The 17,750-nt window shown below is 36.6% G+C and overlaps 1 protein-coding gene across 8 annotated transcripts in view; it reads left to right on the top strand.

Annotated features, from left to right (window-relative positions):
* Positions 1-17,750, top strand: part of nfixb (nuclear factor I/Xb) — a 511,053-nt gene that overhangs the window by 189,190 nt on the left and 304,113 nt on the right. For all 8 annotated transcript variants that reach the window (XM_062037120.1, XM_062037119.1, XM_062037121.1 and 5 more), the window contains one exon: positions 16,709-17,240. In XM_062037120.1, coding sequence (XP_061893104.1) covers positions 16,709-17,240 — 532 coding nt within the window. The remainder of the gene's footprint in view (positions 1-16,708; positions 17,241-17,750) is intronic.

Below are 17,750 nucleotides of genomic sequence, written 5' to 3' on the forward strand. Positions count from 1 at the left end.
GAATAAACGTTGTCAAAAAGCATGTTGTTTCAACGTTATGCTTTTTGACGACATTTATTCGATATTTATTGTGTTGTAGAATATTGGTTGTAAAATGACCAAATTTCAATGGTCAAATCAACGGCTGAACCCAACATTGATTAAACGTTGTCAAAAAGCATGTTGTTTCAACTTTGTATATGTGTTGTAGAATATTGGTAGAAAAATGACCAAATTTCAATGGTCAAATCAACGTCACAACCTGACATTGAATAAACGTTGACAAAAAACATGTTGTTTAAACGTTATGCTTTTTGACGATTGAAATAATGTCAGGTTGTGACCTTAATTTGACCATTGAAATTTGGTCATTTTCCAACCAATATTTTACAACACAAATACAACGTTGAAACAACGTATATTTCCAACCAATATTTTACAACACAAATACAAAGTTGAAACAACGTATTTGTGTTGTAGAATATTGTTTGGAAAATCACCAAAATTCAATGGTCAAATCAACGTCAGAACCTGACATTGAATAAACGTTGTCAAAAAGCATGTTGTTTCAACATTATGCTTTTTGACTACATTTATTCGATATTTATTGTGTTGTAGAGTATTGGTTGGAAAATTAACAAATTTCAATGGTCATCACAACCTGACATTGAATAAACGTTCTCAAAAAGCATGTTGTTTCAACGTTGTATTTGTGTTGTAGAATATTGGTAGAAAAATGAACAAATTTCAATGGTCAAATCAACGTCACAACCTGACATTGAATAAACGTTGTTAAAAAGCATGTTGTTTCAACGTTGTATTTGTGTTGTAGAATATTGGTAGAAAAATGACCAAATTTCAATGGTCAAATCAACGTCACAACCTGACATTGAATAAACGTTGACAAAAAGCATGTTGTTTCAATGTTATGCTTTTTGACGATTTAAATAATGTCAGGTTGTGACCTTAATTTGGTCATTTCCCAACCAATATTCTACAACACAAATATAATGTTGAAACAACATGCTTTGTGACAACGTTTATTCATTGTCAGGCATGTTGTTGGAACGTTATGCTTGACCATTGAAATTTGGTAATTTCCCAACCAACAAGTGGATCCAACGTTGGACATCAACGTTGTCTCAATTTACAAATATAACTATTTTTCAACGTTATTTCAAAGTCAGTTTTAAAGGACATGCACGTATAATCAACGTTGTATCAATGTCGTGTGCCTGCCGGGAAGTGGTCATTTCAGATCCGGGAGGTTTTTCATCTTTGTCCGAGTACAATGGGCCGTGCGAGCCGATTCCCCGGTCCTTTGGACCGTGGATCTCCCTGGGCAAAGCGAGCATGCAGGCAGCTGCCGGAAATTGCTTGCAGATTTTTCACACATAGCAAGGTGCGGGTTTTTTCTGAACTGGGCTGCCGTTGAGGATCTCGACAACAAAGAGTGTGGGCTTGTCCCGGCCTACTTGATTGAGAAGTGCGATGACTAACCAGAGCGGTGACTGTGTGTGTTACCACTGGCAGATCCGAGGTAGTAAATACCGGCCCTGATTACACAGCACTCCAAACGGCAGTAAACACGTCTTTACTGAAGATGTGGAGAGTTTGTTGAAGCCCGCCACCTTCCTCCATACTGGCTTGCAGACGGATTAGGTCAAGGGGACGCAGATGTCGGCCTGCGTGCAGCAGGGTCAGGGACACTCAGCTGGGCATGGAGAGGACACAGCGGAGCACAGAGTTGAGCTAATGAAGAGCCGGGCGGCTGGCGGGGCCTCAGGTTATGCAGACCGTGTTTTAATTGGTCTAACGAGATGCCGCGTGGCCTCTGCGAGGTCAGGTACCACAGGAAGGACTTCATGAATGGAAAGTTTGATCAACTGTTCAGAAAAAGTGGCTTAATTATTAGAACATGTACAGAACTTCATTTGATTTTGACACTATAACCAATCCAGTGTGGTTTAATATCGTAGTGCAGTCATTCTCAAATAGGGGGGAAGACAACCCCCTGTGGCCCCTGGGAACATGCTTTATCAGTATCATGCTTCAAAACCCCACTTCGAAAAGCTGTGCACTACAAAATGTACTCATTGTGGCCAATAATCCTGACTTCCTCATTCACAGTTTGTTGTATTAATTTTTTTGTAGGTAAAAGTAATATATATATATATATATATATATATATATATATATATATATATATATATATATATATATATATATATATATATATATATATATATATATATATATATATATATATTAGGGCTGCAACTAACGATTAATTTGATAATCGATTAATCTGTTGATTATTACTTCGATTAATAATCGGATAAAAGAGACAAACTACATTTCTATCCTTTCCAGTATTTTATTGGAAAAAAAACAGCATACTGGCACCATACTTATTTTGATTATTGTTTCTCAGCTGTTTGTACATGTTGCAGTTTATAAATAAAGGGTTTATGAAAAAATAATTTAAAATAATTACAAAAAATAATAATTAAAAAATTGGCTCTGCGCATGCGCGCGCATAGCATAGATCCAACGAATCGATGACTAAATTAATCGCCAACTATTTTTATAATCGATTTAATCGATTAGTTGTTGCAGCCCTAATATATATATATATATATATATATATATATATATATATATATATATATATATATATATATATATATATATATATATATATATATATATATATATATATATACATACATACATATACATATATATGTATATATGCATATATATATGTATATATGCATATATATCTATATATATGTGTATATATATGTATGTATATATGTTTATATATGTATGTATGTATGTATATGTGTATATATATATATATATATGTATATGTATATATATATATATGTGTATATATGTATATGTATATATATATATATATATATATATATATATATATATATATATATATATATATATATATATATATATATATATATATATATACAATGTGTTCTATGATTAATTATATTAATTCATCAATAGATAAACATCTATGATACATTTCTATATTACTTAAAGGAAAACTGAATTTTTTACATAAAATTCTACCCAAACATTTAAAAAAGTCAAATACAAATAAGGCACCAAGAGAAGTATCTCTTTTCTAAAGTAAATTTGTACAGCAGATATGATTATCTACATCAACAATATGATATGCCTGAATGGCTGGACAGGACACATAAAAAAAATTAAATAAAAAAAAAACATTTTTAATTTTTTTTTTATCGATTCAGAATCATTACAAAAAAAAATCGTGATTAATTGAATATCAAATTTTTTTGACACCCATAATAAGTATATAATGTTTGCAGAGGTGTACTTGTAACAATTTTATAGACAAATTATACTATTTATAGTCACGGTGGAGAGTGTGTGTGGGGGGGGGGGCAAAATGTTTTCTTCTTCCTGGGGGGGCCGTAGTAGAAAATAATTGAGAAGCGCTGCCTTAGCGAGATATCTCCTGGATCAATGCGGCCATCATTAATCCTCCTTTATAAAGTTTCATGTTGTTTGCATAGAATATTTGCTGTATGGTATTTTTAGAGGTGAAAATAAAACTCAGCCACAACTGGTTAAAGCAAACAAATTCAAAAGCAGCCAATTTCGGACGATTTTGTGAAAAAAGTACGTAATCGGCCACTTCAGCAGCTAATTATGTGTCTCCATACACATTGTGGAGCCGCTGCCTAAGTGAATAATAACAAGCATCTTAATTCTGCAAATAAAATGCATTTCTTACTACCTCAAGTAGCATTATCACTGGAGGAGGGGGCCTGAACATGTTACAGAGTAAGAGCAAGCCAGGGGCATGCATGCTAATCTTGAAAAAACACAATAAATAAGTGCTTTCGGAAGTCGAGATTTTTATTTTAGAATCTTCGTTTTTGTTCACGTTTACAAACTCTGGGAAATATTCCCTTAATAATTAAAAGAGCGTTTTTGCTTTTGTTTAGTGATTGTGTTCTATTGACTTTGTTTTGCTTGAATATTGACGCATTAAAGAGAATACAGAACGAGGTTTAAATTTTGTGTTGCTCATGTTAAACTGTCATTAGCACATAAATAAGGTATTATACTTTTTACAGTCTGTCATAGGAACATCCCTCATTTTCTTTTAAAAAGAGCCATTTGGCTGACATTATTTGTAAGAATGATATCAAAATTGTTTTTATATTTGACAGTGAGGGTCACATTCAGAACAATTTAAAACAGCACATTGATACACTGAAAAAAACATAAATACAATAAAAAAAGACCATGATTTCACAGCATTTAAGAGTCTTTTGTCACAGTAAAATACTGTAGAAACGTTACAGGTAACATTACAAAAAATTAATATAAATAGTAATTAACTGTTATTTCACATTTAAAATACTGTACTCTTAATCATCTGTAATACTACAACAAGTTACTGTATTTTCAAACTGATTCGTCTCTTAAGAGGTTCTGTACACCAAATTAAATGCTCTTGTACTGTAAGTAGCAGCGTGTGGTTAAACAGACTAATTCAACTCCGCACAAAAATAACATTTACTGCATTTAGTTGTAACTTAATTAACCGTATAAATCACAGCTCTGCACTCACAGCAAATTACTGTAAATGTTACTGTGACAGTAATGCAATTTCCGATGAAAATGTTCAACCAATTAATTAAGTCGACATATGCCGGGCTCGCCAAACAAAGCTTTGTGTTATAGGTGAAAAAGCAAACTATTGTGGCCTAATGTTTAATAATACGTCATTATTAGTGAATTATGATATTTTTACAATACGCAGAGGGCCAATACAAATGAGCGGCAGGCCGGAAATGGCCCCTCAGCCGCGCTTTGGACACCCCTGATGTAAGAAAGAGCTACAATATTAATGATGAGAATACATTTACCCTATCTTCCTTTATTTTTCAGATTCCTTTAATTTCCCTTGTTTTCCAGGAAAAAACATCCTTATTCTTTAGAAAATATTTCCCTATCTTCCCTTATTTTTCAGAAAATATCCCTTAATTTCCAGAACATTTTCCTTTCATTTCCTTTGTTTTCCAGAAAAAAATTCTTTAATCTTCAGAAAATGTTCCCTTCCTTCCTTTATTTTTCATAAAATATCCCTTAATTTCCAGAACATTTACCTTGTTTTGCAGAAAATGTCCCTTATCTGCCCTCGTTTTCCAGAAAATGTCCCTTATTTGCAAAAATATTTGGCTTAAAACTTTTCTTATTTTTCAGAAAGAAACATTTATTTTCCAGAAAAATGAACATTATTTTTTCAGAAAAAAATCTTTATTTTCCATAAAATTTCCCTTATTTAGCAGAACATTTCCTTTATTTTCCATATAATTTGCCTTATTTTCCAAAACATTTCCATTATTTTCAAGAACATTTTCCATATTTTCTAGATAATATCCCCTAATTTCTAAAAAAAAAAAAAAAAAAAAATTCCTTATTTTCTCCCTAAAATTCCATTATTTTCAAATAAAATGTGGCAACAATACAGCGATAAAAGGTGTAGCTGAAGTCGGTCCAAATCTTTCACTTTTTACCAACCTATTTTTCAACTTTAATCATATTTAAAAATTAAAAATAAAAAAAAACTGCTTAGGTTTATATTCTGTTGCTTCAAATTATTGTTTGAGTAATGAAAAAAAAATCATGAAGGGCCCGGAACTTTAAATATGTAGACATTATTTTCACTAAAATGCGTATTGAGGCTATAAATTGTGTTTATCAGATACTCCTTTATTTGAACAAACTATTGGATACTCAATTTATAAAATAATCCATAGCTGCATTGGGTGATTAATACAAGATTAATGCGATCATAGTTTGGGAATAATCGCATGAGTTAACTCATTAAATTTGACAGCCTATAGCCTATGGCCAATATTAATGATGAGAATAAATAAATAAAGTGATATTCTGATCAATCTCATTTTATATACTTAGATTACCCCAATTCTTAAAAAAAAAAAATGCTAATCGGTCATACATAGACCCATTTTTTGAAATAATTTTTATTTAACAGCAGGAAAAAAAACATATAAATATATGGAATAGAATAAGAGCAAATAAAACTGCAGACAAAACACCGCTTTTCCCTCCACAGTGAAAGAGTTAATCTGAAGTTGGCAGGCGGGTCCGCCGTCTCGTTCAGACGTGCGGAGAATTAAAAAAAAAAAAAAAAACACCCAAAAAACCCCACTTCATGTCTTTTGTCTGTCTCAGCGGACTCTTGGAACACAGCACACAAATGCAAGTCTAAACGATCAGTCAAAATGAATATATCAAATATGTTTCACAGTAACGCACATTTACACAGTCTGCGGGCAAACGAGCGGGCCCCGGCGAGTGGTCGTGAACGCACCACAATGTTGTGCAGACGCCCAAAAACAGGGCTTTCTAAAAAATGAGCAGTTCAATGTCTCGACGTGAAAATTGGACACATTTACGTCTGCGTCACTTCGAATTGACGGAAGGTATTAGAAAGTTGCTCATGTGGGTCACTTGCGGAAACAATTAAGTCGTTTTTTAAGCTATATTTATGGGGTTAAAAATAAAGATTTTCGACTGGATGCAGTCAAATATGGACTAAATAGAGACGAACCCACTCAGGCACAAATCGGAAGCATTTATTTTTACATTTATTGCCTAATAATTTTTTCATATAACTTTATTACAATTACTAGAGTGTTTTTTTTAAACAATATGTACGTTTATAGATATGGAAATAATTCCAGGTGTCGTTTTAACATAAATCGAACCCGGAAGTCCGACGAAATAGGGCGTTTAAAAGGTCGGGTTGGGTTGATACTGCCAATATTGGCATCGATCTGATACCACGTAGCCACAACGTCAGTAATGACAATAACGATCCTTTTTATTCATTTCCCCTCCCCCCCTTAAATCTTTTAAATGGTTTTGCCTTTTTTTTGGTCGTGGTTATAGTCAAAATAAAGAAAAAGGTAAAAGCAAGGCCAGCAACACTCTAATAATTGTAATACACACTGCGCAGGCGCTACCAAATGTCTTCGTCAGTGCACAATTTTCAACCGGAAGTGATGCCCTTAAATAGTCACAGCTGTGGTCAATCAGAACAATTTCACAAATGAAAGTACACAAATAATAGACAAAATGGGAAAATTGTACAAAATACATCAAAGACTCAATAAAGTATCATAGGAAAATAAATAAAGCAATAAATTAAAAAAATTAAGCAATACAAAAATAATCAAAATAAAACAATGTAAAATTGTAAATGTAAAATAATCAAATCTACAATATACAGTAAAAAAATGCATGATAGTGTAACAATATCAGCAAAATAAAAATCACAATTCCCTTTTATTACAAGAAAATTGTTTAAACAAAAAAAGTCAATAACTCAAAAATAAGTCAACAAAACAAACATGGCTCCTTTGGCTTTCCTTTTTGCATTTGTAAATAACATAGAATAGAATAGCACCACAGTTCGCTCACAATAGACAAGAATAATAATAAATAATATAATATATATAAAGTGAAGTGAATTACATTTATATAGCGCTTTTTGTCAAGTGACTCAAAGCGCTTTACATTGTGAAACCCAGTATCTAAGTTACATTTAAACCAGTGTGGGTGGCACTGGGAGCAGGTGGGTAAAGTATCTTGCCCAAGGACACAACGGCAGTGACTAGGATGGCGGAAGAGGGGCTCGAACCTGCAACCCTCAAGTTGCTGGCATGGCTGCTCTACCAACCGAGCTATATATATTATATATATAATATATAAATAATATAAATATATTCTACATATATTCTACATTTAAGTGCAGTCAAGGAACATATGCATTATACAGTCTGATGGCTGTCGGTATGAAGGACCTCCTGTGTCGTAAATCTATATATCCTTAACGGCAATATTATAATAGGGGGAAGAAAACTGATATTTGTGAATAAATGACATAGAAGATGATTCAAAATGAATCTGATATTGATACTGTCGATACTTGTATTGATCCGCCCACCCCTAGTATTTGCTGGTCACATCTCAGCAAAGATAAACCCCCATTGAAGCTGAAGTCTCAATTTAATTCCCAGCTAAAGGGATTAACCTAAAGTCACCTTCCATGTGTTGTTTACGTTGGCTCCAGGACCCCAATGGAGTGGCTGGATGTAAAGCCGCTCACCCACGGAGGGTTCCACTTTGTCGCTTCACTCCCCCGCCACTTTTGTCACTCCAAAGCCTCAGCGTTCGCAGTTATTCCTGGAATTACACGTCGGCGCCGTTTTCAGGCAAACGGCGTAGCTAAGGAGAACGACCGGAACACCCTTGAAGTCAAATGTTGCTGACATTTGAATGGTGCTTTATTTGCATTTCTGGCAGGGTCACCCAGAAAGCCTTGGTTTGGTCTGAAAGGTAGACACGCAGGAATCGCATTCAAGCGCCGGTTTATCTCATGCCGTTGACTTCCCGGATATTTGTTCTGCAGGTGGCAAAAAAAAAAAGATATATTTAACGATGAAGCCACCTCTCTATCGCACTGCAGACACACACTTGTGAATCCATTTTCCTTTATTGGCTTCCTTTTGTTGCTTTATCTAACTTGGCATCAGTGGGACGAGACCCAAGCCAGGCGAGGATGAACGTGGAGGTGTGAGGAGTGAGAGTCGGCGTGGAAGCTCCGTGAAGTGTTCCGCTCTTTGTAATAAGAGCTGAGATTTTATGTGTTTACTCCATGCACATTTGCATCGATTCAATTAGAATTTGAAGCTCTTCCGGCTTCAGGAAAATGAACTTTTCATCACTCGGAAATCGTTTGTAATGTCAGTTATTTGTTGAATTCATGTGCCCAGTAGTCTCTTGGCTCTCACTGGAAAACTACGGTATTTCTCTCCTCTTTACCAACATCCTCCCTTTTAGATAGTTTCCTGTACATTTCCCATGTTTTAACTATTAGAAAAAAAGGAAATCTTCTGCTGAAACACCAGCACCTCCATCTGTGAGGGCGGTGGTGCCGCGTGTCGTCCTGCAATATGCAGCATTTCCTTTAAATTCCCTTTGTTTTCCAGGAAAAAAATCCTTATTCTCCGGAAAATGTACCCTATCTTCCTTTATGTTACAGATTCCGTTCATTTCCCTTGTTTTTCAGAAGAAAAATCCAAATTCTTAAGAACATTTTCCCTATCTTCCTTATTTTTCAGAAAATATCACTTATATTCCAGAACATTTTCCTTTAATTTCCTTATTCTCCAGAAAATGTACACTTGTTATTTAGGGCTATATAAATAAACATTGATTGATTGATTGATTGATCTTCCTTTATTTTTCAGATTCCTTTCATTTCCTTTGTTTTCCAGAAAAAATATCCTTATTCTTCGGAAAATGTTCCCTATCTTCCTTTATTTTTCAGAAAATATCATTTAACTTGTTTTCCAGAAAATGTGCCTTATTTGCCCTCATTTTCCAGAAAATGTCCCTTATTTGCCAAAATATTTTGCTTAAAACTTTTCTTATTTTTTAGAAAAAAAAGCGTATTTTCCAGAAAATTAACCTTATTTTTTAGGAAAAAAAAAATACTTATTTTTTAGGGGGGAAAAAAATCCTTATTTTTAATAAAAAAAATTCCCTTATTCAGCAGAACATTTCCTTTATTTTTCATATAAGTTGCCTTATTTTCCAAAACGTTTCCATTATTTTCAAGAACATTTTCCATATTTTAACTATTGCAAAAAAAGGAAATCTTCTGCTGAAACACCAGCACCTCCATCTGTGAGGGCGGTGGTGCAGTCGGCACAAGCATTTCCTTTAATATCCCTTCTTTTCCAGAAAAAAAAAAATTATTCCCTAGAAAATTTACCCTATCTTCCTTTATCTTTCAGATTCCTTTAATTTCCCTTGTTTTCCAGGAAAAAACATCCTTATTCTTCAGAAAATTTTCCCTTTCTATTTTTCAGAAAATATCCCTTAATTTCCAGAACATTTTCCTTTCGTTTCCCTTGTTTTCTAGAAAAAAAACTTTAATCTTCAGAAAATGGTCCCTATCTTCCTTTATTTTTCAGAAAATATCCCTTAATTTCCAGAACATTTACTTTGTTTTCCAGAAAATGTCCCTTATTTGCCAAAATATTTGGCTAAAAACTTTTTTTTATTTTTCAGAAAGAAAAATTTATTTTCCAGAAAGAAAAATTTACTTTCCAGAAAATGAACATTATTTTTTCAGAAAAAATCTTTATTTTCCAGAAAATTTCCCTTGTTTAGCAGAACATTTCCTTTATTTTCCATATAATTTGCCTTATTTTCCAAAACATTTTCATTATTTTCAAGAACATTTTCCATAATTTCTAGATAATATCCCTTAATTTCTAAAAAAAAAAAAAATCCCTTATTTCCCCCCCAAAATTCCATTATTTTCAAATAAAATGTGGCAACATTACAGCAATAAAAGGTGTAGCTCAAGTCTGTCCAAATCTTTCACTTTTTACCAACCTAATTTTTAACTTTAATCGTAGTTTAAAAAAAATAAATCATATTAGCACTTTAATTGATCTTTTCTTTAGGGCTGCAACGATTAATTGGATTAATTGATTAGAAAACTGCTTTGGTTTATATTCTGTTGCTTCGTTTTATCATTTAATGAGTAATGAAAAAAAATTCATGAAATCCGCATCAAGGGCCCAGAACTTTAAATATGTAGACACTATTTTCACTAAAATGTTTATTGAGGCTGTAAATTGTGTTTATCAGATACTCCATTATTTGAACAAACTATTGGATACTCAATTTATAAAAAAATCGATAGCTGCATTGGGTGATTAATACACGATTAATGCGATCATAGTTTGTGATTAATCGCATGAGTTAACTCATTAAATTTGACGGCCTATAGCCTATGGCCGGGGATTGCCACAAAGGGCAGAAGTGTGTACCATAGTCTGGGAATACGTTTACCGGAAAATTGCCTATAGTTAAAAAAAATGTTTCAGTTTCTTTGAGTCGGACAACATTTTGGTAGTATGGAATATTTTAACTTGACATGTTTATACAGGCGTGGCCAACCAGTTAGTCCTGTCGGATCTAGCCAAAGTCTAATTTTCTATCGAGTATACCGACATTTTGTTTGACTCGAAAAAACAGAAAAATAGGGCTGGAGCGATTAATCGATTAGAAAAAAACTTCGATTTATAATATATCGTTTCGATTATTCGTTCAAAAAGTGTAACTATCGAAATTGAGAAAATCCAGACTGCATGGAGTTCCTGGAACTGTAAATACGCGGACATAGATTTACATGCACAAGAGTGTGGGCTGTGATCTGTGTGGCGGCAAACAGCTGAGAGTTTTTAGTATTTTTACTCTTATTAATGCACACATGTTAGATGTGCAATTTCAAAGTTGATGATGTGCATTTGTTCGAAAAATAAAGAATGAAGTTTATGGCAAACAGAATTATTTTGTTTGATTCAAGTATTTTCTCTAAAATACGCATAGAGGCTCGATTGATCGAACTGACTAATTGATAAATTACTTGATTACTAAAATAATTGATAGCCGCCCTAAAATACACATTGAGGCCATAAAGTGTGTTTAGCCGATTACTCGATTAATCAAACAAAATAATCGATATTTACCCGATTAGTAATATAATCTAAAGCTGCCCTAAAAGGACATTGAAGCTATAAAGTGTGTTTTAACCGATTACTCGAATAATTGAGCAAAATAATTGATGATTACTAAACTACTCGGTAGCAGCTCTAAAAACACATTAAGGCTATAAGGTGTGTTTTATCCAATTACTCGACTACTCAAACAAAAAAATCAATAGATCAGTCGATTACTATAATAATCGGTGTCTGGCCTAAAAGGCATTGAGGCTATAAATGGTGTTTTATCAGATCACGCAATTAATAAAACAAAATAATTAATAGATTACACGATTGCTAAAATAATCGGTAGCTGCCCTAAAAACACATTGACCCCATGAAGTGTGTTTTAACTGATCACTCAAATTATCGGACAAAAGAATCGATGATTACTCAAATAATCTGTAGCTGCCCAGAAAACCCATTAGGGCTATAAAGTGTTTTTTTTTTTTTTGCTTACTCAATTAATCAAACAAAAAATCAATTGATTAATCGATTCCTAAAATAATCGGTAGCTGCCCTTAAACACATTAAGGGCTATGAAATGTGTTTTGTTTCATTACTCGATTAGTCAAATAAAACAATGAAGAGATTACTCGATTACTAAAATAATCTGTAGCTGTCCTAAAACGCATTAAGGCTGTGAAGTGTGTTTTATTTGATTACTCGATTAGTCTCACAAAACAATCTCAATTACTAAAATAATTGCTAGCTGCGCTGAAAAGCATTGAGGCTATCAACTGTGTTTTATCAGAATACTCGATTTATCAAACAAAACAATCAGTAGATTATTTGATTACTAAAATAATCGGTAGCTGCTCTAAAACACATTGAGGCCATAAATTGTGTTTTATCAGATTATTCATTTAATGAAAAATAAAATAATCCGTAGCTGGCCTCGAAACGTATTGAAGCTTTTTAAGTGTGTTATAATCGATTACTTGAATAATCGAACACAAATAATCCATGATTACTATAATAATCGGAAGCTGTTCTAAAACGCATCGAGGCTTTACATTGTGTTTAATCAGAGTACCCGATTGGTCAAACAAAATAATCAATTGATTACCCGATTACTAAAATAATCGGTAGCTGCCCTCGAAACTCACTGAAGCTTTTAAGTGTGTTTTAATCGATTACTCGAATAATCAAACAAAAATAATCCATGATTACTAAAATAATCGGAAGCTGCTCTAAAAGGCATTGAGGCTATACATTGTGTTTTATCAGATCCCTCAATTAATAAAACAAAATAATCAATAGATTACATGATTACTAAAATAATCGATAGCTGCCCTAAAAACACATTGAACCCATGAAGTGTGTTTTAACCGATTACTCAAATAATCAGAGAAAATAATCAAAGATTACTCAAATAATCTGTAGCTGCCCAAAAAACGCATTAAGGCTACAAAGTTTTATTTGATTACTCGATTAATCAAACCAAAAAATTAATTGATTAATCGATTCCTAAAATAATCGGTAGCTGCCCTTAAACGCATTAAAGGCTATGCAATTTGTTTTAGTCCATTGTTCGATTAGTCTCACAAAACAATCAAGAGATTACTCGATTACTAAAATAATCGGTAGCTGCCCTCGAAACGCATTGAAGCTTTTAAGTGTGTTTTAATCGATTGCTCGAATAACCGAACAAAAATAATCCATGATTACCAAAATAATCGGAAGCTTCTCTAAAACGCATTGAGGCTATACATTGTGTTTAGTCGGATACCCGATTGGTCAAACAAAATAATCAATAGATTACCCGATTACTAAAATAATCGGTAGCTGCCATCGAAACGCATTGAAGCTTCTAAGTGTGTTTTAATCGATTACTCGAATAATCAAACACAAATAATCCATGATTACTAAAATAATCGGAAACTGTTCTAAAACACATTGAGGCTTTACATTGTGTTTAGTCGAATTACCCGATTGGTCAAACAAAATAATCAATAGATTACCTGATTACTAAAATAATCGATAGCTGCCCTTGAAACTCATTGGAACTTTTAAGTGTGTTTTAATCGATTACTCGAATAATCAAACACAAATAATCCATCCATCCATCCATTTTCCACCGCTTGTCCCTTTTTGGGGTCGCGGGGGATGCTGGAGCCTATCTCAGCTGCATTCGGGCGGAAGGCGGGGTACACCCTGGACGAGTCGCCACATAATCCATGATTACTAAAATAATCGGAAGCTGTTCTTAAACACATTGAGGCTTTACATTGTGTTTAATCGGAGTACCCGATTGGTCAAACAAAATAACCTATAGATTACCCGATTATTAAAAGAATCGGTAGCTACCCTCGAAACTCATTGAAGCTTTTAAGTGATTACTCGAATAATCGAACAAAAATAATCCATGATTACTAAAATAATCAGAGGCTGCTCGAAAACGCATTGAGGCTATACATTGTGTTTAATCAGAGTACCCGATTGGTCAAACTAAATAATCGATAGATTACTCGATTAATCGGTAGGTCACATTTGTTTGATCGTCACGGTAATACGGGACAAAGTTTGTCCCTTTCCAGCTCGATACGGGACGATGCGGTTTCTCGTAGCGGTGTGTCTTCGGTGGAAACAGTGTGGGGTGTAAATCTTCGGACTCGCGGGTGTGACGGTCACTTGACTCGCAACCGTCATGGGGGTTTCCGCGGGATGCGTGTAAGTCCTGGATTCATCGGCGACACATCGCGCTCCGCTGAGCGTTCATCCTGTGTTGAAACAGCTGAGGCGGTTTTGTTTTTTGCCCTCCCTCGCCGCCTTCCTCTCCAAAAATTGGTAACCGTGTCTGCGTTTTTAAGCGCAAATCGCCCCCCCCCAACCCGCCTTGTACCCCGGAATCATCTCGCCATTCATGTGTGTGGTGTGTGCGCGGTGGCTTGGTTTCCCCCTCTTTGTTTGCTGTGGTGAAAAAAAACAACCCAGTGAGCAGATGCGGGTGGCGGCGGCGGCGGTCTGGAGGGATTCTGAAGCTGTGCGTCCAGCTCCGTGCCATCCTCTGCCAAGGTGGCATTATGCGAGCAGAGCGGGGAGGGGGGTGCGGGGAGGCGATGGCGGCCGCAGAGGTGCAGTCAGGGCTCGGGACGAGGGTCGACTTACTCCCCTGAACTTTGTCTCCGTGTCAGAGTGGAACTTGTCAATTTGGGGAATTGCGTGGCGTCGGACAAGGCTGCACAATCTCCTATCCCACCCCCCCCACGCCACCGACCCTTCCTCCTCCTCCTCCTCCTCCTCCTCCTCTTCCTCACCCCCCCTCCTGCTCCTCCGACTCTCTCTATCTCTCCCCTCCCCTTTTCCAGCTCTTGAAGCTAACGTATTGGCTGGGCTTCCAGGCGCGGCGTTGCCAAATAGGTGGGCCTTACTCGCGCTGGCAGAGGCTCAAGCAATGGTCGGGGAAAGAGCGCGGCGAGGACGAGCGACGGCGACGGGGAGAACAGAAAGAGAAAGAGAGAGAGTTGGAGAGAAAAGGGGGGAAAAAAGAAGCTGCAGTCGGCTTTGCCAGCGGTCGTATGCGCTCGTCCAACATTGATTCGGCTCTCTATCCCCCCCCTCCACCCCACCTCTATCCTGTGCCGCCACCCCCCCCGCCTGCCTCTCTGTGCATGTGTGTGTGTGTGTGTGTGTGTGTGTGAGCCTTGCACCAGGCCCTGGGATCAGAACCACCACCAATTTACTCCTTGCCAAGGATTTTGTATTCAAGTTTTTTTTTTTTGGTCGGGATGCACAACGGATGATTTAATTTTTAAGTGAATCATCGCCGTTCTTTTTTCTTTTTAACCCCCCCCCCCCCCTCCCACACACACCTCAATACTCTTGAATATTCTATTTTTACCGGACAATATTTTTTGCCAAATTATTGCGGTAAAACCTGAATTTTTTCCAGATTTTTTTCTTTTCCAAATTTTAAACGCTAATTATTTTTGACATCCCCTCCAATTTTTTTTCTCTCCCGCCATTAATTCTCCACTCTTTGCCAAACCAGCACTTGCTTTACATTTGGGAGCGCGGACAATTTTTTTTTTCCCCCTCACTTTTAACGCTGTGCCAAATTTATGATGAGAGTGCAAAATGGTAACTACCAGGCCGTCTGTCTTCTTCTAGCCGTGCGCTGTTCTGTCTGCTTTCAGTGTGTTGTGGAAATGTGAGTCTGCTTGTGGAGCTCCCTTTTTTATTTTTTGCATGATAGCGCAGACAGGAAGTGGTATGGCTGATCTTTTAGCGGCACATTTCAACAGTGGTCTTGTGGCGGAAAGGCTTGGCGATGGTGAGCGACCGGTGTGTGGCAACCCTGGCACGGGAGCGCTATGGCGAGATCTGGGCTTTGTTGCCCAGAGATATGTAGTGAAGGTATTATGGTACAGCAGAATACTGTAACTTCTCTTTTACTGGAAAATATATATATATATATATATATATATGTACGCACCGGCTCTGCTTTTCCATTTATTTTGTTGTATTTACTGTTCTTATTATTCATTTAATGGAGAATTTAAATTGTATTATTTAAATTTAACCGTCATGCATTTAATTGTAGTTTTTCCCACAAAATGTCTACTGCAGGGGATGCTGGCTCTCAAAAAAAAAAAAAGGAAAAAAAAAGGCATGCATTTTTTGGTGTTTTGCCACAAATGTCTACTGCAGGGGATGCTGGCTCTCAAAAAAACAAAAACAAAAACAAAAAAAAAGTAATGCATTTTTTGGTGTTTTTGCCACAAATGTCTACTGCAGGGGATGCTGGCTCTCAAACAATAACATTTTTAAAAAAAAAAGTAATGCATTTTTTGGTGTTTTTGCCACAAATGTCTACTGCAGGGGATGCTGGCTCTCAAAAAAAAAAAAAAAAAGTAATGCATTTTTTGGTGTTTTTGCCACAAATGTCTACTGCAGGGGATGCTGGCTCTCAAAAAAAAAAAAAGTAATGCATTTTTTGGTGTTTTTGCCACAAATGTCAACTGCAGATGATGTTAGCTCTCATAGCACACTAATTCCAAATTCCAACCCAATTTATTAAAAAAATAAATAAAATAATAATCTAACCTTTTTTCTTCCTGTTCCTACAGGATGAATTTCATCCCTTCATCGAGGCCCTCCTCCCCCATGTCCGTGCCTTCTCCTACACCTGGTTCAACCTGCAGGCCCGTAAGCGCAAGTACTTCAAGAAGCACGAGAAGAGGATGACCAAGGACGAGGAGCGCGCGGTGAAGGACGAGCTGCTGGGCGAGAAGCCCGAGATCAAGCAGAAGTGGGCCTCGCGCCTCCTGGCCAAGCTCCGCAAGGACATCCGGCCCGAGTTTCGCGAGGACTTTGTGCTCACCATCACGGGGAAGAAGCCGCCGTGCTGCGTGCTGTCCAACCCCGACCAGAAAGGCAAGATCCGCCGCATCGACTGCCTCCGCCAGGCCGACAAGGTGTGGCGGCTGGACCTGGTGATGGTCATCCTCTTCAAGGGCAGCCCGTTGGAGAGCACGGACGGGGAGCGGCTGGTCAAGTCGCCCCAGTGCTCCAACCACGGCCTGTGCGTCCAGCCGCACCACATCGGAGTGACGGTCAAGGAGCTGGACCTCTACCTGGCCTACTTTGTCCACACACCAGGTACGTGCTCACACCCTCCTCTCTTCCTGACGACAATGAACCGCTCCGTCCTGCGGAATCTTCAGAAAAATGTCTTTTTTCCGAGGGTTGGACGGCGAGGATTAAAAGCCGTGTTTACCTCGAGACGTGTTTGCATTGGTACATTTGTTCACGTATTTGCCCGCAAATTTGTCTAAATCCAAATGTGCGTGTTTCCCAGCACCGTCTGTAAACATGAGCATCTGCAGACCTGTTTGTCCACGCGCGCACGGTGTGTGTGTGTGTGTGTGTGTGTGTGTGTGTGTGTGTGTGTGTGTGTGTGTGTGTGTGTGTGTGTGTGTGTGTGTGTGTGTGTGTGTGTGTGTGTGTGTGTGTGTGTGTGTGTGTGTGTGTGTGTGTGTGTGTGTGTAGCAGTATGTCATGTCTGTAATCCATGTGAATGTTTTTATGAGATTGTTGTGTATCGGTAGCAGTCTGATGTGCTTTCTTTTTTCTTTTTTTTTTCGTGCATACGTGTGTGTGTGTGTGTGT

Source organism: Entelurus aequoreus, linkage group LG25 (genome assembly GCF_033978785.1).
Source record: "Entelurus aequoreus isolate RoL-2023_Sb linkage group LG25, RoL_Eaeq_v1.1, whole genome shotgun sequence".
Classification (NCBI taxonomy): domain Eukaryota; kingdom Metazoa; phylum Chordata; class Actinopteri; order Syngnathiformes; family Syngnathidae; genus Entelurus; species Entelurus aequoreus.